This window comes from Mastigoproctus giganteus, chromosome 3 (assembly GCF_048544385.1).
Source record: "Mastigoproctus giganteus isolate SK-2022 chromosome 3, ASM4854438v1, whole genome shotgun sequence".
Lineage (NCBI taxonomy): Eukaryota > Metazoa > Arthropoda > Arachnida > Uropygi > Thelyphonidae > Mastigoproctus > Mastigoproctus giganteus.
This window is the reverse complement of record NC_143577.1, coordinates 159040573-159061311: the sequence shown is the minus strand read 5'-3', so window position 1 is coordinate 159061311 and position 20739 is coordinate 159040573. Positions and strand designations below refer to the sequence as shown.

The following is a 20739-nucleotide window of genomic DNA, read 5'->3' as shown; positions in this document are numbered from 1 at the left end:
TTGAGACCACATATATTTGTGAAATGAATTAGGAAGTCCTTGGGAGGTTTAGATCTTTTCGCAGATAAGCTTGCTCTATTAGTTTGACAATTCATGGTGTATTCAATAGTAAGGAAAAGTAGGTGGGACATGCTGTATGAAGTAATGAAATTTTTGGATATGGCGTACATGTGGTAAGAATATACCCAGATCCTTGACATAACGTGGCCTCGACAATGCTCCCCGCATACACACTACTCGGACTCCCTCCAGTCACTATCTGGCAGAGTAGAGGCAGCAAGATTATACACTAGCTGATCCGGAAGCTTCCTAGAGAGTTACCAATAGGTTCAGTCCAGTGTACTAACTAGCGGCCGGCCTGCGAACACCGCTTTAGAGCTGTACCCTCGAAATGTAAGGAATATTGGATCTCGCCACGACGTTCATCATAACCCCAAAAGTCATCAATCATACTGCATGATGGAAGAGATAGGGAAAGGTTGACCGGAACTTAGCTCTAGAGACTAAACATGGGTTCCACCATTTCAAGCCTCCAATAAGCAAAGTGGTGGTATTTCACCGGTTGATGAGAGTCATCTACCACCTAGTACTGCCTGGTAACATAGAGGGGCGGCGTTCCTCCATGTGGTGTGGGCGCCACACCTCGACCCCTGCTTACGTTGGTTCACACCTGGGTGGTCACCCACCATGTACTTGTGCATGGAGGTTATACCCAGGATTACTAACAGTCCCACCATCGTGAAGGTGCAAACAGAGGATTTGGCTGTCACAGACCGTCCGGACTTCGCCGAAATTGGATCCACTTGACTTGAGTGTCACCCGAATATCAGTTTCATCAGCGTTTTAGACTCCCAGATAGCAAGTATAGCTTGTCTGGCATATCTGAGAGAATGTCTGTGACAACCTCAAGGACCAAATGCAGTGTGGCATTGGAGGCAAATTGCTGCTATGGATAAAGGGATGGTTGAGTGGGAGAAGACAGAGAGTAGTAATCAATGGATACTGCTCTTTTGGACTAATGTTATTAGTGGAGTCCCCCAGGGTTCAGTGTTAGGTCCATTGTTGTTTTTGGTATTCATTAATGATATTGATGATGGTATATCAGGCTTAATGTCCAAGTTGCTACGAAGGTTGGCAGGGTTGTTAATGACCGTATGCTGCTGCAACAGGATCTAGAAAAGTTAAACAGATGGTCTGAGAGGTGGCAACTGAAGTTTAACTTTGACAAATGTAAAGTACTGCATATGGGAAGCAGTAACCCCAAAGTAACATATCAACTGTGTGGTACTACACTGACAGTGGTAGAGAGTGAAAAGGACTTGGGGGTAGTGCAGGCAGATATGAAGTTTTCTGAGCAGTGCATACAGTCTTCAAGAGTAGCTCATGGTGTTTTGTCAATGATATACACGAATTTTTCTAACAGGGATAAGGAGGTGATTATCCTCTTGTATAAGGCAGTGATCAGGCTACATCCTGAGTACTGTATACAGGTCTGGAGGCCTCATTTATAAAAGATGTAGAGCTGTTGGAACAAGTACAGAGAAGGGCTACAAGATTAGTGAATTGAACAAAGGGTTGCTCTTACAAAGAAATTCTTAAGTTTTGCAAATTATAGTTAGCATTAGCATTAGTAGAGGCATATGATGCAAGAAAGCAAGCTTATTCAGCATCAGCCAAAAAAAAAAAAACCCTCTCCCATTTTACCCCTCCGTTCGTTCGAAATACCTGTCCAGTTGAGCTTTAAATTTGTTTAGGCTATCAACTTCAACAACAAGTGATGGAAGTCGGTTCCACCAACCAACCACCCGCTGGCCAAAGGCAAATTTCCGCATATCTATCGGACATCCGTCCTTCCTCAATTTGAATTTATGCCCTCTGAGGTGATTATTCTGAGAAAGATGAAGAATCTCATTGGCATTGAGCATGCTCAAACCATTCAAAGCCTTATACACCTCTATCAGATCACCTCGCCGGTGCCTAGTCTCCAGACTCTGTAATTTGCAAAACTTAAGCCTTTCTTCGTAAGAGCAACCCTTTGTTCCATTTACTAATCTTGTTGCCCTTCTCTGTACCCGTTCCAGCAGCTCTACATCCTTCTTGAAATGAGGCCTCCAGACCTGTATACAGTACTCAAGATGTGGCCTAACCATTGCCTTATACAAGGGAATAATCACCTCCTTATCCCTGCTAGAAAAATTCCTGTATATCATTGACAAGACACCATGAGCTACTCTTGCAGCTCGTCTGCACTGCTCAGAGAACTTCATATCTGCCTGCACAATTACCCCCAGGTCCTTTTCATTCTCCACCACTGTCAGTGTAGTACCGCAGAGTTGATACATTGCTCTGGGGTTACTGTTACCCATATGTAGTACTTTACATTTGTCAATGTTAAACTTCATTTGCCACCTCTCAGCCCATCTGTTCAACCTTTCCAGATCCTGTTGCAGCAGCATAGCGTCAGTAGTGTCCTTAACGACCCTGCCAACCTTTGTATCATCTGCAAACTTAGACATTAAACTTGATATCCCATCATCAATATCATTCATAAACACCGAAAACAACAATGGACCCAACACTGAACCTTGAGGAACTCCACTAATAACATTAGTCCACGTTGAGCAGTGTCTATTGATTACCACTCTCTGTCTTCTGCCACTCAACCATCCCCTTATCCATAGCAGCAATTTGCCTCCAATGCCACACTGCTCCAATTTGTGCAGCAGTCTTCCATGTGCAACAGTATCAAAAGCCTTTCTAAGATCCAAATATATAATATCAAAGTTATTCCCTGCATCCAGTTCTTTTGTGACTACATCATAGTATCCAATCAAAGTGGTCAGGCAAGACCTGCCCTTAACAAAACCATGCTGCGTCTGAGCTATAACTGAATTCTTGTCTAGATGATCCTGCAGTGCTTCTTTAACCAGTGCCTCCATTAATTTACCTGGAACAGAAGTTAAACTAACAGGTCTATAATTACTTGTGTCAGCCTTTGATCCTCCTTTGTGAATTGGGGTTACATTTGCACATCTCCAGTCTATGGGTACCTCCCCTGAGTCCAAAGAAGCTCTCATAATTATGGCTAGGGGTTTGCATACTTCCTTTGCTGCCTCCTTTAATATAACTGGATAGATCCCATCCACCCCAGGTACCTTTTTTATGTTTATCCTCAACAATCTCTCCTCCACTTTCCTCTCAGTTATTACAAAATCATCCAGCTCACTGCCAATGTTTACTTTACCTACATCATTCTCCTTCCTGAATAACTCCTCATGCGTGAATGTAGATGCAAAATACTCGTTTAGATTGTTAGCCACCTGAGCAGGATCCTCAACTGTTGAACCATCAATATCCAGTGGACCAATCTGATTCATCCCTTTCCTTCTCGAGTTCAAGTATGTAAAGAACTCCTTTCTGTTTTTCTTTGCATCCTTTGCCAAGGATTTTTCGTAGTCTGCCTTTGCCTGCCTAATCTCCTTTGTGACTTGGTTACAGACCAACTTATATCTATCATAGGCTTCCATGTCACCCATTAATTTGTATGTATCCCATGCATTTTTCTTCTCTGCCACATGTCTCATTAGTCCATCTGACAACCATTTAGGCCTAAACCTTGAACAATATTTCTTAGTTGGTATGTAAAGCCTGGTAGCCACCAAGATTAGTTCCTTGAATGCTTCCCATTTTGAGTTTGCTGTTGGTAACATCATCAGTTGGTCCCACTGTATAGAATTTAAATACTGTCTCAGACCATCATAGTCGCCTTTACGAAAACAAAAACCCTTCCCTTTACCTCTGATGGTAGTTACCTCCTTGAGTAAATCCCACTTCAACACACTGTGATCACTGCCATCTAGTGGTTCATTTATCTGCAGGTTCTTAATGCATGAAGAATCACTACTGATAATCAGATCAAGAGTATTGCTCCCTCTTGTTGCCTCACGAACATGCTGATGTAGAAAACAATCATCCAATAAATCCACAAAAGCCTTGCTAGTGTGCGAGTGACCAACCCACAAATTCCAGTCAATATCTGGGAAATTAAAATCCCCCATTATAAGACTCTCTGATTTACTGGCCCACTCTATTTCCCTGTACAATATATTATTATACTCATCAGAGTCATTAGGCCTATAGCACACTCCTACTCTCAATTTTGATCTCCCAATGCTTATGTCACACCAAACTGACTCGACACTGCCCTGTCCATCGATGTCAACTGGCTTCACTTCCTTTGACTTTATATGTTTCTTAATTAATAGCATAACCCCTCCTCCCCTCCTGTCCTGTCTATCCTTTCTATATACATTGTATTCCCCAAATTCCAGTTCCGCATTACTTATATCTGTGTGACACCACGTCTCTGATATCCCAACAATATCTGCCTTTGATGTTTTGAGCAATACCTCAAATTCATCAAATTTATTTACCAAACTCCTAGCATTGGTGTACACGCAGGTATACATGCACCTGTTTCTATTCTTAGCTACCCTAACACAACCCATGTGTTTACTTGTAACGCAATGACTACCAGCAGTCTCTGAAATATCCTGCATCTTGTTTTTCAGACTTCTGCTCATTTGAATAGAAGCAGTGCAAGAATCACTTCCACCTCTGCCAGTGGCTACTGTTAATCTATTAGTCCTTGTATCCCCCCCAACTAGCAGTTTTCCGACCCACCTAACACTGCCTCGACAGCATCAGCAAAAATTCTTGCACCCTTTCTATTTAAGTGTATCCCATCCCTGTAGAAGCAATCTCTCCTGTTAACAAGTACAGTCCAGGCTGAAAAAAATTCTACCCCTTGAGCCTTGCACAATCCCTCCAGGGCCGAATTGATCGACAAGGCTCTCATCATATACTCCCTCCTATCGTGTCTGGGCAGAATTGCAGACACTTTCAAATTCAACCCTAATTCACGGCTTTTTTTCAACAGTGACCTGTACTTGCTAAGTAATTCCGCCGGTCTCCTACTCTTAATATCATTAGTGCCAACGTGTACAACTATATCACCTTTTGTGCCCTTAAAAGATGATATCCTATCTACAACGTCATCAACCTTTGCCCCTGGCAGACATACCCTGGTCCTATTCCACCTATCCTTTTTACAAAGCATGTTCCCCGTTTCCCTGACAATAGAGTCACCAACAACTACTAGTTCCTGTGGGACCAGCGCATTCTGCCTAGGGGGCTGCCCCTGTGTTGCCTGATGACCAAGTGCAAGCTCTGGCGTTGATGTGGGCAGCTGAGAGCTTGATGGGCCCCTCAATTTATTTCCTTCGAGGGCATCCACCCTGTCCTTCAAGGTCTCATAAAGGCCCATAACAACGCTGAGTTGTCGCCTGATTTCCTTGCACTCCTTACATCGTGCACACACAAAGACATCCCCCTTGGCAGTATCATGTCCCATACCCGACTGCTCCGCAAACATCAAGCAAACAGTGCATTTTAATAGACTGTGATTCAGAGGGCAACTGCCCCCCTCAGTTCTCTCCTGAACCACAGCACTCCCATTAGCTTGAACGTTTTGCTTTGCTGCTCTGGTCAGAGTCATGATTCCAATTTAATTCAATAAAATTTAAAACAAAAATTAAATCCTTAAGTTATATCCCAAAACAGTTATGTTATACGTATATATATATATATTTTTTTTTTTTTTTTCGGTATCTAGTGTTCCCTTTATACAACTTCCGTATCACGTGTACCACTATAGTTATGTATTAATTATTTGTTACGATTAAGTCGTTATATATATTTATAGAGTTAAAAATACAATTTAATTGACAATAAAGTTTATCAAGATTAATAGATTTACTGATTAATTGACAATATTATATTATGCAGTATACTACACTAAGCTTATGCTATCGTGTAAAAATGGCGGGAATTCACGAACGGTATTTCTACGGACTCGTAAGTATTGATTAGCTTCGAAATCTCGCTATCTCAATTTAGAATAAACTAAGGATCCTGACTAGGTCTATAATCTACTTATAGAAGATAATTTGATATAACAATTGGTTAATAAATCGACTGAATTTGGTTAAAAGACCTCTCGTTCAATTTGTGACACGTGGATTTGATACCGTTACCGATACTAAGTAATATCTACGAAATCTCTGTCTAAGTTAAACTTTAAACTAAGTATCTTAACTAGGAATATAAAGCTACTCTAGAAAATAAGTTAATATGACAATTTAAACTAATAAAGCAGAAAATAAATCAGGAAAAACTTCTCTGTTTGAAGAGCTTTAAGGAGCAATGTCTGCACAGGCTAACCTCGCACCCAGTTTCTGGAGACTAGGAACCTGCGAGGTGATCTGATTGAGGTGTATAAAGACTTGAATGGTTTTTAGCATGCTCAATGCTGATGGGATTGCTCCTCTTGCTTAGAATAATCACCTGAGAAGGCATAAATTCAAACTGAGGAAGGACAGTTGTAATACGGATGTGCGGAAGTTTGCCTTTAACCAGCAGGTGGTTGATTGCTGGACAAACTTCCATCTGTCGTTGTAGTAGTTGATAGCTTAAATAGATTCAAGGCAGAACTAGACAAGCATTTGGAGTGAGTAGATGGGTGAAATAAGGGGGTTTTTTTTGTTTTTTTTTTTGCTGATCCTATATAAGCTTGCTTTCTTGCATCATGTGCTAATGCGATGCTAATGTAATGCCGCTATTACTTAGATGTTTGTGCTTAGCTGGAACATGAGACCTTCATTCTGAATGAAGATACTCCAGTTAAATTATTTACTTCCCAAATAGAATTTAATTGTTCTGAAAGATGTATTAGAATGGTGTTTATCAAAAGGGTATCTACTAGATAATTGACGTTCACCTTCTCATGATAGGACAGTAACTCAAAGCACTGAATGGCATGACATGCCGTTCCCTGCCACAATGCAAGTTACCATTCCCTGCTGCATTAATATTAAGATGTTTTACTAAATTTATCTTTTATTCTTTACAGTTTTATTTTCATTGTAGAAAGTTGCCCTTTATTTTGTATGCCGAGTTTAAAGTTAAAGGTTACTGATTTACGTGCAGATGAGCCTTGGCTTGGATAACATATTTTTCACGCAAGTAAACTCAGATGATAATTATCCTAAAAATAGGAATTTCGTGTCAGATGAACTAATAAGACCCGTGGCAGTGAAAAAAATATGCATGAAATGCATATAAATTATCAGGTGACACAGAAGCCTGTGGTGGATATAAATTAGTATGTTGTTACAAAGAACATTAGGTAGGTGAAGGCACATTACGAGAAATATATGGGAAAGGATGCAAAGAAAAACAGAAAAGACTTCTTTACTGATGTAATCTCTAGAAGTAAGGAATCAGATTGCTCCATTTGATATCAGTAGTTTGACTGCAGATGATCCTGCTCAGGTAGCTAACAAACTGAATGAGTATTTTGCATCTACATTCACACAAGAAGAACTTTGGAGAGAACTGGAGGCCAGAAGTTTATCAAACTCTAATAGGGAGCCGAATGACTTTGTAATATCTGAGAAGAAAGTAGAGGAGAAATTGTTGAAGTTAAACATAAGAAAGGGAGATGGGGTGGATGGGATCTATCTAGTTATATTAAGGGAGGTAGCAAAGGAAGTAAGCAAAAGCTTAGCCATAATTATGAGAGCATCCTTGGATTCAAGAGAGAGGTCCCCACTGACTGGAGAAGTGCAAATGTATCCCCAGTTCACAAAGGTGAATCAAAGGGTGACACGGGTAATTACAGACCTGTTAGTTTAACTTCTGTTCCAGAGAAAGTAATGGACTCTCTGGTTATTATTATTATTATTATATTATTATTATTATAATTAGCCATATGATGCAAGGAGGCCTGAGGCTTTTGCTGCACCAGCCAAAAAAAAAAAAAAATTTCTGAGTTACCCCTGAGAAAAACAGAAGGGAATCACCAAGAAAGAAGAATGATGATACTCTCAGGACCCTGCATGTGCCAAGCCCATACCTCACCAGATGAGTTACCAAAATCATTACTTTCCTTTCATTCTAAAGTCCTCATAGTTTCTGATGAAAAGAAGATCCAGCAGACATGATTCTGCTTTATTTTTTGGCCATTTATTATATATATTCCTCCCCCCCCCCAAGTTTGACATTAAATTTCACACTAATTGAATATTTCCCCGAGTCTGGCAAGCAATAGAAGATAAGAGGGAGGGGATGCAATCCAACAGGTGTGTAGAATATTTCACTAGTCCTTTCATTTTATTTTGTCCTCTTCTTCAGATCTGAACATAATACTTTCATCCTAGAAACAACAGACTTTTTGAATTTAAGAGAGAAACTGTTTGGGGGGGGGGTTACATTATGGCACAGAGTTATAGTAAAGGTTCTTCACTGAAGAAACATTCCAAAAGTGGATATCAACACATGCAGTAAGCTACACGTTCAGATTGAAAAGTTTAAATGTGGGGGGGGGGGGGGTACTTACAATCCATGCCAAAAAATAAGAAAGAAAGGAAATTAAAAATATAACAGATAAATACCTATATTCTGGGACAACTTTTGTGCTATAGAATAAAAAGTTATATATTTTTTTTTTTCTTTTTTATTTACTCAACACGTTCAACAAAAAAATACTAACGGTTAAGCTTCAATTGGCAAAAAAAAGTCAATCTACTTCAAGGAATTCGACTTTATCTTGTCTTGTCTTAGTAAAATGGTCAAATCAAATTTTAAATACATTTAAAAAATAAATTTTTGTATAGAAATCCAAAAGGTGCAAATCACTAATACTTAAACTATTTTGAGTATCAAACGAAATTTTATTCATAATGAACGTTATAAGATTTATGTTAACTGTCATATCATGTTTATGTTTAAATTACATGTTTGAACAAACTCATGCAACAGAACCTGAATGTTTTTTTTTTTTAAGCAAGATACATTTGAATAATCTAATATAAACAATGATCTAATAAAATCTAATAAATTTTAATCCTAATAAATGATAATGATTCATTTTCGCAATAACGAGTTTAAGGAACTTATTGACGCCGTAATATTATATGTTGAAACTGTGGGAAGACTGACACTAAATGAACACTTCAATCTATTTTTATAAATACCTAATATTAATATTATATAAATACCTAATGATCAATATTAAAAATACAAATACCAAGCAAAATGCTCTGAATACAACTGTTCATTTCCATTGAAATGGTCTATTGTACATATTAAGTACGGAGAATTCCAATAACAATGTCACATATTGCCTTAACAGCTTGGGAAATGAACTTGCTATCAATCTTTTATCACATTGCTATAATATATGGTTCAATCTACTATTTTAATAAAATTCGAAAAATTTGTAACACTCATTAGGAAAATGACGGCATTTTGTAATGGATGAATTCCAATCAGCTTACCTTTAAACCCTGAAGAACCAGATATACGTCTTTCATCCGGCGACTGCCTACTCCTAATTTTAGGTCCATCACTTGACCAATTACAAGTAGGGGACTTTGATGGACTCCCTCTTTTGTTTGCATTCCTAGTTGTTAAGGAAGCAATGCAGGATCATCTAGACAAGACTACAGCTATAGTTCAGACACAGCATGGGGTTGTTAAAGGAAAATTTTGCCAGACCAATTTAATTGGATACTATGATGTAGTCATAAAGGAACTGGATGCAAAGAATAATTTTGATATCATATATTTGGATCTTACAAATGCTTTTGATACTGTTGCACATGGAGGACTACTGCACAAATTGGAGCAGAATGGTATTAAGGAAAGGTATTAATGGAAATGCTGAGGTAGCACAAATTTCATCAGTTGGCATTGCATCATTGTCAAATTTGAAACATTTTGTGGACACGTTTCCAGTATTTCTTGGAGTTGATAAAGAAATAGATGGAGCAGTAGATGTTTGCAGTATGAGTTTTTTTCAGTTTCAGTGTGAGATATGGATAAAAGGATTGTTGAGTGAAGTGGTAATCAATGGATACTAATCTTCGTGGATTAATGTTATTAGTGTAGTCCTCCAGGGTTCGGTGTTAGGACCATTGTTGTTTCTATATTTATCAATGATATTGATGAAGTTATAACAGGATTAATGTCCAAGTTTGCAGATGATACAAAAGTTGGCAGGGTTGTTAATGACAGTAATGATGATATGCTGTTGTTGTTGTTTGGTTTTTAGTAGCATTAGCAACTAAGGCCATATTGCAACGGGGATATGCAGTGGTCATTCCCTGACCTTTCCGCATCCTCCGTATTTGGTGGTCATGGGCTCGAACCCCGGTCTAATCAAGAAGCGTGTGCTACGCACTGCTGCTCCTGCCCACCAGGCTACGGAGGCGCCCAATGATATGCAGCTGCAACAAGATCTAGTAAAGTTGGGCAGATGGGCTGAGAGGTGGCAACTGAAGTTTAACGTTGACAAATGCAAAGTACTGCTTATGGGTAGCAGTAACCCCAGATTAACATACCAACTGTGCACTACTATACTCAATGTCGTCGTCATCCATTTTCAATCCACTTCAGGATGAAGGCCTCTCCAGAAACTTTCCAGTTCCTTCTGTTTTGAGCAATAGCCATCCATTTACTACCCACAAACTCATGAATTTCATCTATCCATCTCCGCCTTTGTCTTCCATGTTTTCTTCTAGCTCCTCTTTGGTACCATTCTGTTATTTTCTTAGTTCATCATGTTTTCGAGCTATGTGTCCTGCCCAAGACCATTTTAGTTCTTTAGTTTTGATAAGAATGTCCTTTACTTGAGTTTGCTGCCTAATCCATATGTTTCTCTTCTTATCTAACAGTCTGATTCCCAATATAATTTGTTCCATTCTTCGCTGTGTAGTTCTCAGCTTCTCTTCCATTCTTTTGGTGAGTGCCCAAGTTTCACTTCCATAAGTCATGGTGGGGAGTATACATTGGTTCATTATTTTACGTTTCAGACAAACTGGGATATTGCTCTTCAGTATGTGACTATATTTCTTGAATGCTATCCATCCAAAATTTATTCTTCTCTTGACTTCCAGCCATTTATCATTATTACAGCTAATAACTTGTCCAAGATAAGTATATGATTCCACCTTTTCAATTACTGCTCCTTCAATCATTATTTCCCTTTCCATGGCATACTTGTTCATCATTACTTTTGTTTTAGCCATATTCATCTTTAGTCCAAAATCCTTACTAACTGTGCATAACTGATTAAGATTTTTCTCTAATTCTTTAGGATCGTGGCTTATGACCACAATGTTATCTGCAAATCGTAAATGGTTTAGGTACTCTCCGTTCACATTGACTCCTTTCTGCGACCAGTCTAATCTTCTGAAAGCTTCCTAAAGGGCAGCAGTAAACAGCTTCGGAGATATTGTCTCCCCTTGTCGAACTCCTTTCTTGATTTTAAATTTCCCACTGTCTTTGTCTAGTCTAATAAAGGAGGTAGCGTTCTCATATATTTTCTTCAAAATCATAATATATGGGGTATCTATGCCTTGTCTTTCCAGTGCCCGAAACATTGCCTTATGCTGTATGGAGTCAAATGCTTTTTCATAATCCACAAATGCCAGGCATAATGGTGTTTTATATTCATTTGCTTTCTCCATTAGCTGTGATATTACGTGAAGGTGATCCATAGTTGAGAATCCTGTCCTAAAGCCAGCTTGCTCTTTCGGTTGATTCTCATCAAGTATTCTTTTTTTAATCTGTTAGTAATGACCCTTGTGAACAACTTGTAGATGTGGGATAACAAGCTAATTGGTCTATAATTTCCAATTTCTGATTTATCTCCTTTCTTATGCAGCAAAACTGTGATTGCATTATTCCACTGCTTAGGCGTCACACCTTTTCTAATGCACTTTGTGAAGAGTCTTGCCAGTTTTTGTGTTATGTCTCTTCCCAATTTTAACAACTTTATAGTAACTTCATCTTCCCCCGGGGCCTTCTGATTCTTCATTTTCTTCAATGCATGTTCTACCTCATCAGGAAGAATATCGGGTATGTAGTATGTGTTGCTAATTTGTAATCCATCTTCCCCACTACTGGCATCATTCCCTCGCTCCTTGTATAATTCTCTATAGTAGTCTTCTGCTATTTGAATTATGCCTTCTCTGCTGTTTATAAGTACACCGTCGCTATTCTTCAGTTTCAGTATCATTTGTCTTTCTGTATTACTGCTCATGGTTGCTGATTTAAGTTCTTTGTTTTCCCTTCTTATCTCTTCTTAAATCTTCTTATGCCCTCTCTGAGTCTCTTTCTAATGGCTTTGCATAACTCAGTATACTCATTTTTTTCTTGTCAGTGTTTATCTTGCTCTTCATTTTGTCGCCTTCGGTTCATCATAAGTGTTTCTTGACTAATTTTTTCTTCCTTGGATTTTTTTTTTCCATATAGGTTTCTTGTGCTTTATAACTTTCAGAAAGTTGTAATATTCCTCGTCGATATCTTGGTCCTGAGCAGTCTGCAGAAGCCCAAAGTTGTTCTTAAGTTCCAATACATACTGCTTTTTCTCCTCTTCTGTTATCTCAAAGACCTTTGTATTATTTACTCGAGTCAGTTTTTTCCTTTCCTACATCTTTATCAAGTGTACATTTTACCATTCTGTGATCACTTCCAACATTTACCTTATTCAGGACGGTAACATCATTCACAATATATCTTCTGTTAGTAAGGATGAAGTCGATTTCATTAGTTGTTAATCCATTTAGATTCATCCGTGTCCACTTTCTGTTCACCCTTTTCTTGAAAAAAAGTGTTCATTACTGACAATCCTTGAGATTCTGCAAATTCCACAAGTCTTTTACCTCTTTCATTTCTTTCACCAATTCCAAAATTTCCTATAGTTCCCCTTTCTGCGCTGTTTTGTCTTTTTCCAACCTTAGCATTGAAGTCCCCCATAATAATAGTGTAGTGGGTGTTCTGCTCATCTAGAAGGCTCTCAATTTCGGTGTACATTTCTTCAACCTCTTCATCATCATGGCTCGATGTTGGTACATAAATCATTATGACCTTTAGCTTGTACCTCTTAGAAATCTTGAGTATTAGTCTTGACACCTTGATGTACTTTTGAATTCCAAAATGTTGTTTTTTAAATCTTTATGGACCAGAAACCCAACTCCACCTTCACTCCTTTCACTGTTTCCATTGGTGTACAGCAGATTTCCACTTGATAAACTAAACTTATAATTGATTCATTTCTTCTTGTTTCAGCCAAACCGATGATATTCTAATTCACACTTTCTAATTCCTTTTCCAGCTCTAATATCCTGTCTTCACCGATGAGTGATCTTACATTGTAACAGGCCAAGTTCAGTTTCCGTGCATGGCAGCCTGGTTATACCCAGAGATTCTTAGCACCCTCTGCTTTCACTCTGATCCTCTCGCTGCCATAAGAGGGCGAGTGAAAGCCGCTGGGGACTGAGGGCCATTTGTTTTGTCGTGCTGTAATATGCTGGAGGGTTTGGTCTCTTCCTCTTCACACTGACCAGGCATCTTGAAGAGAACCACTCTATATGTTCGTTGCCACCTAAGTGACGTAACGGCTTACCATTGAGAAGGTGTGCACGAGTGGATTTTAGTGAGGCAGGCCAACTGGACTTGTCCTAAATCTTCTGTAATAGAAAGCTATTGGATCCATCAGTGTTTTAGACTGAGTTTCTGGTAACACACAGGATACCTGTTGCCCTCTAAGCCCCTCAGGGTAGTGGGCAATGAAAAAGACCTGGGGGTAATTGTGCTGTCAGATATGAAGTTTTCTGAGCAGTGCAGCCAGGCTGTACAAAATTGACAAGACCCCCACGAGCTGCTCTGGCAGCTCGTGGGGGTATTGGAAATGATATACAGGAACTTTGCTAGCAGTGATAAGGAGGTGATTATCAATTTGTATAAGTCAGTGGTCAGGCCACACCTTCATTACTGCATACAGGTCTTGAGGGCTGATTTTAGAAAGGATGTAGAGCTGCTGCAACAAATACAGAAAAGGGTAACGAGTTTGGTGAGGGGAACAAAGGGGTGATCTTACCAAGAAAGGCTTAAGTTCTGCAAATTGTAGTGTCTGGAGACTAGGCCCTTGTGAGGTGATCTGATTGAGGTGTTTAAGGCTTTGAATTGTTTGAGCAAGCTATGCTGATGGGATTTGCTCTGATTACGCACTTGAGGGGGCATAAATTCAAATTCAATTTGTTCCGGCAATCAACTACTCACTTTAGCCAGTGAGTGGTTGATTGCTGGAACAAACTTCCATCTGTCGTTGTGAAAATTGATAGCTGAACTAAATTCAAGGAAGAACTGGACGAATTTTTGGAATGAATGGGAAGGGGATGTTTTTTTTTTTTTTTTTTTTTTTTTTTTTGGCTGATTCTATGTAGGCTTGCTTTTTTGCATCATATTCCACTACTACTATTAATATGCCCAAAGCTTTTTGTGTATTAAAAAATTTAAGCATATATTTTTAATCCAAAAATAGAAAAAATTGATTTAAATCATTCAGTTGCCCTTAATTTGTATTTTACCATATACTGAACAACAAAGTAACCATAAAAAGCAAATAAATCAATCCAGCTGGACACATAAATAGGTAATCTTTATCAAATTTATTACAAATGAAAGGTGAATAACATCTATTGTGGCAGGAAGACAGAGAATTGAACATGGGTTCATGAACTACCAGAATAATGGTTTAAAATTAAATGATAGTTGTGGGATCAGGAATCATTTAATCTTTATATGTAATTTCATTGTATTGTAAAATCTGAAAAAGGTAAATTAGTATTTTCCTTGTACTGAACATAAAATGTTAATAGAAGAGGTGTCATCTGATACAAATGTAATTGCAATATACTTGATTATATTCCTATACCAATGAACGTATTCTATTACCAGTGTAGCCATGCTAATGTAAGCATTTATACCTCATACACTCTCCTGACGGCTGTCTTTTTGGTGTATGTGAAACATAAAGTAAACTGCAGTTAAATAAAAAAATATCCAGAATCGTTTTTTGCCAGCCATTGCCTGCTGTTTGCAGACATATACAGTGATTGTAAAACAGTTTGTTTCATGAGGTTTCTTTTTAGATGAATAAATTTTTAAGACTGCCACACAGACTGTGCTTATGGGTCAGAGAATTCCAAATTAATTAGTAAAGGAGTGGGTTTTTTATTTCAATGTAGACATTCACTATTTTTCACCATTCAACACCAAGTAACTAATTCAGGGCACCTGCCATTTGATGGGAAGCCAGTAAGCCTCAAAATAATTGTCATGACAGATTCTCTGGGTTTTCAGTTGAATAGGGGGGTTTACATTTTTGTGATGCTCTTCAAATTAAAAATGAAAGTAATTTTAGATTGCTCTGGGTTTACAATTGCCAATCCATCTTTTTTACTCAAATTTGGTGCCTTCTCCATCTCACTGTTGCAATAATGGTTGGTGACAGAGTTTCTCAGTCTTTTTTCTTTTCTTTTCTTAAAAGAGAGTAAAAACTATATTAAAATTCAAATTTTTTAAAAAGAATTTGTGAATTTCTCTTTATTTTCATTAATGAATTTTTCGTCAGGGATCCTAGTCTACGTACAGAGTAGAAATGGAAATGCAAGGTAATTGTGTTCTTCTCTGAAATGTGTGATCATTTCATTGTACTGCATTTAATGTCATGTGGAGTACAATTAACAATGCCTTTCAGTAAGGTGCCAAAGGAATACAACATACAATTTCAGAAGACATGCACACAAGATTTTCCTTGTGTTGTAAAATCTCAAAAAAAGGTAACATTTCTGTTGTGTACTGTATATAAATGTGATTTGTATTTATAGATTTATATGCTAAAAAAGAGAACTGCATGCCTTCCTGTGAAAGCTGATGAATATTTGGTGGAAATTTAGTACTATCTAGAAAGATGTGCTAAAAGGAATTAATTTTATTAATTTCAACTGATGCAGTTAACTGAAAAAAAAAAAAAAAAAAGATTTTGAAGCTTGCTTTGCATGCATTGATCATCTTTGGTTAAATGTGTAACTAGACTGGTAAGATAATGGCCACCTTTGACAGTTTATTTAAAGAATGTTGGAAATGGTGAGAAAAGTCATATAAGCACTTTTTGAGTTACCAAATTTAAAATACAAGTATTCACTATTGAGTGCCACTGACTGTTATCCGAATCCAGTTTGTGATCCAAAAATAGTTTTGAAAGAAGACAGGTTAACAAACTCCTCAAAGAAAAGATCTTCTGAATCGTAAACTTCTAATAAAAGCAATCCTAAACTGGCTAAGCAAGCTGATAATTCTAGGCATGATATCCTCACTCATGCAGAAAGTCTGTTCATGCTCCTCCCTTCTGGTTTGAATAAAGTAATTTATTTATTCCTTTTTAAATATTATGCCAAAGTTTGAAAATCTGAATATAACTTTTAAATACAACATGCCTCACATCCATGTACTGAGATCAGTACCCCTAGATATTTTCAAGAATGTTATTTGCAAATTTATTATACCAACTGTATTTAAATCTTCCACTTCCAAGTGAAGTGGAAGATTTAAATACAAAATTTGCTATGATAATCAACTTCAAAAGTTGATTATCATAGCAAATTAGGGAAAACTAACAGACTGGAACTTAGGAAGCTTGCATTTGGTCAGCATGTGGTCGACCACCAGAGTTTACTGCCTTCCTGGGTGGGAGAGGTGTACACTCTAGTGAAGTTAAAGGAAAAAAATTTTTTTTTTGGCTGATGCAGCAAAAGCCTACTTTTCTTGCATTTTAAATAATGGCCTGTACTAATATTAAACCAGAAGGATGATTTTGACTTGGTCATAGGCATTTCTACTGCGAAAGTCATGGAGAATCTAAAAACAAGAGAAAATACTGTTCTTTTGTTCAGCAAGGAAATGCTTTATTGTTGCATGTGACTACAAAAGTACCAACTGAAAAATATTTGAAATGCTGAGGTAGCACAAATTTCATCAGTTAGCATTGCATCATTGTCAAATTTGAAATATTTTGTGGACAAGTTTCCATTATTTCTTGGCGTTGTTAAAGATAAAAGAAATAGATGGAACAGTAGATGTTTTGCAGTATGAGTTTTTTTTTCAGTTTTAGTGTGAGAATGTAGAGATGCTATTATGAAAGGAGAAAGAATTGATGTACAATGGTGGTCATTGGTTGGGGGCCCCTCTGTGGGCAGGAGCAGCAGTGCGTAGCACACACTTCTTGATTAGACCGGGGTTCGAGCCCATGACCACCAAATACAGAGGATACGGAAAGGTCAGGGAATGACCACTGCATATGCCCAGAGCAATATGGCCTTAGTTGCTAATGTTCCTAAAAACCAAAATAACAACATTGGTTGGGGAACTGAAAAGTGCATGAGAAGCATGAAATATAACAAATTATCTGAAGTCATTCTTGGCATTTTAATAATTAATCATAGCAATGCTACATGCTGGAGAATTTTAACCTAGTGATAAGGTGGGGGGGACTGAATTCAGATCTTTCTGGTGAAGCTTTGAAAATGGCCTTGACAGCAAAGTCTTAACAGCAGTGCCATTATTATAAACAAAACTTTGACTCAACATTCTGAAGCAGCACTGTCTTTCTCGAAGCAGTCATAATCAATTGACGTCTACCAGATAATCCAAACAGAAACCCTTTGCAAAAATTCCAATATACATTAATGTTCGAGGGCATACCGTACTAGTAAACAGTCTTATGTCTGTATTTTAATAAAAAAATGTGTATTTTTGCGGAAATATTCTTTCTAGTGCCATGTGGGGGGGCGCAGTATAACCTTAGTTGTTTTTGCGCCAATAAAACCAAATCAGCCATATGGGATTTACAAAGCCTTTTTCTGAAAAATCAGTTTTATTCCTGCTTACAGTTAATCTCCAGCTTTTTGGAAGTTAAAAGTTGGCAGCTATGCTAATAATTCCAGGTTCCTTTCCAAGGAGGGCTTTTTCTGGATTTATCTATAGTTGTGATAAAATTCTGATCATAGCTATTGTCATATATATAAATGAAATAGCATGCTTCAAGGATATTTGGTTTTGGAATTACATATTTGAGTACAATGAGTGCTAATAATAATGTGCTACCCACCATAATGCTTTTATTAATTAAGCAAGGAAAAAAATGGGGGGGGTTTTTTCTAACAATGGATAAAAATTTTCTCAGTTTTGAACTTCTTCCTAATAATATTTATAGGTAAAATATTTACATAAATACTTTTTCCCCTTTTCTTTTTAGGTGAGTGATGCCTTTGAATCAAACCAAGTTTTACTAGGTCCCAAAAGAAAGATTATCCCAACATTAGGCCTAACGTGGGCCAATATTGTTACTACAAGGTTGATGCTGTTTCGCACTAATTTAGTTATTCCTAGTCAAAATATGAATGATGAATGTCACCTTGAACAGTCAATTCAGTCAACTTTGCGAACTATGGAGGTAATATTTGCACCCCATCTTCCACAGCTGTCCTGTTACTTTGTCGTAAAAAAGGAGGGCATTAGTGGTTTAACTAAAATTCCAAATTTATGAAATGTATCTAATAACGATAATAAACATCTTGAATATAAGTAATATATATATAATATGTATTATATAAGGATAATGATATTTTAATATTAAAGTTCTGTGTTTAATTTTAATTTATTTTTTATGAAATCCCCAAACACAAAAGGTATCAAAACCTATAGTACTTAGTACTGTGCATGGGTTGAAGGAGAAGTATGGGGGGGGGGGATGCTGGAAGCTTTTCTCTAGAGACTAAACATGGGCTTGAAGTGGCTTCACCACTTCAAGCCTCCAATAAGCAAAGTGGTGGTATTGCACCGGTTAATGAGAGTCATTTACCACCAAAAATTATGTTACGTTTGTAAAATTGAAGTCGTTATGTTACATTTAATGTGTATTTATAATAGTAAAAAATACATTTTTTTTATATATCTATCATAAATTGTTATATTCCTGTCATACTTAAGTTACTAATATTGTGTGTAGAGTAAGTGATCTGAAGAAATGGAAACCATAATAAAAACATATCTGAAATGTGCATGTCTTTTGCATTTATTTTGTATTGTGATGGACATTTTATGCTTATGTTGCTTGTTGTCTGTTGATAAGAACATGTTCCATTTGGATGATCATGTGCTATTGTAGTGTATATTACCTCTGCCCATGACTGCCAAAATATTTTTATTTAAGGAATCCCCCACATATGCATCACACAGCAAGAGGTCAGGACTACATACCAAAACTGACAGGTTAAGTAGCCACGTAGCACCTCTCTGTTCATCAATTATTAAGGTAATCAGGATCCCTGTAAATGTAGGCTAGGAATCGTGCACAAATTGAACATGACTGAGAAAGACTTCAGTTTAGAAGTTGCATATGATATGAAAGCGCTCCAGTACTCTTTGCAATCTGTAGAACACCAAAATGGAATGACAAGTTACTTTGATAATGGGGCAACTTAGCACCTTTTCAAACATCCTGCCCATATTGGTATTTGTTGTATCCGTGGGTAGAGCTTTAAAGAATTTTCTTTGTCATGACTCTACATTGAGCTTGTCTCTGTCAAAATTTTTACCCATAGCAAAGTGATTTTATTCAGTGATAGTGGTTTGCGAAATTTATTCTCAAATTTATTTTGCACTTTTGACCAGTTCAAAATGTTGAAAAAACTCCAAACTTTTAGCCGTGTCAACGTTCAACTAGAGCCATAGTTTCTGAAATAATACTCCACCACCCAATTTACCTGTTATTCACATGTTACATACTGTTGCATTCTGACTCATCTGCCTGTGGACAAACAAAGAAATATGCATTAACTTGACATAGCTAGAGATTATGAATTTTCAATTAATTTTGTTTTTAAGATTTGAGATACATACCTCCTTTTGAGTTTTTTCTCCTCTAATGGAAAAAATATGCATAAGCTCTGATCAAAGTATTTTAATGCAAATAAAAGCCCCTGGCCTTGTGGCCATGAAGGGCTTATTGCAATGTATCCATTGTATTATTATTATTGCAATAAAGATTTCTGCTAAACAAAAAAAAAAAAAACAAAAAAAAAGTTTTAGATTCAAAACTTGAAATTGCACCATCTTTCAATGTCATGCCAGATCCATGACAGTCAGAACTCAATGGAATCTCCATTTCTCTCTTTGTTTCTAGCCTTCTCTTTCAGCTCATAGTATCTAGCAGCCTCTATCAAATCACACACCATTCCATTTCTCCTTCTTCCATCCTCTTGGTTTCTTGCCTTTCATCTCCCCTTCAATTATATATAAAAAAATTGTCTCCTCTTAGTGTACATATCCAGTCCAATTTTTCCACCTTTTTCCTTGCCTTTATTATACTTCCTGTTCTCCTGTTCTTTTCAGTACTTCTCTTCTAACCCAGTTTGTCTCTTTCACCATTTCCAGATTCCTCCTCCACACCAATATATCAAAATCTTCAATTCTGCATGTCTTAGCCTTAGCATTAGTAGAGGCATATGATGCAAGAAAGCAAGCTTATGCAGCATCAGCCAAAAAAAAAAAAAAAAAAAAGCTATTCCAATTTCACCCCTCCATTCGTTCGAAATACCTGTCCAGCTGAGCCTTAAATTTATTTAGGCTATCAACTTCCACAACAAGGGATGGAAGTCTGTTCCATCAACCAACTACCCGCTGGCTAAAGGCAAATTTCCACACATTTATCCTATATTGTCCTTCCTGTGTCTGTCTCTTATATAAAGCATGATGCTCCATACATAACAT

At 37.4% G+C, this 20739-nt stretch overlaps 1 protein-coding gene across 1 annotated transcript in view; it reads left to right on the top strand.

Moving 5' to 3' along the window:
* The window catches only part of spn-B (X-ray repair cross complementing protein spindle B), a 141648-nt gene extending 123134 nt beyond the window's left edge, over nt 1–18514 (top strand). The window contains exon 6 of the mRNA XM_090370135.1: nt 18224–18514. Within this exon, the coding sequence (XP_090226261.1) occupies nt 18224–18514 (291 nt within the window). The remainder of the gene's footprint in view (nt 1–18223) is intronic.
* Nucleotides 18515–20739: the final 2225 nt, after the last annotated feature.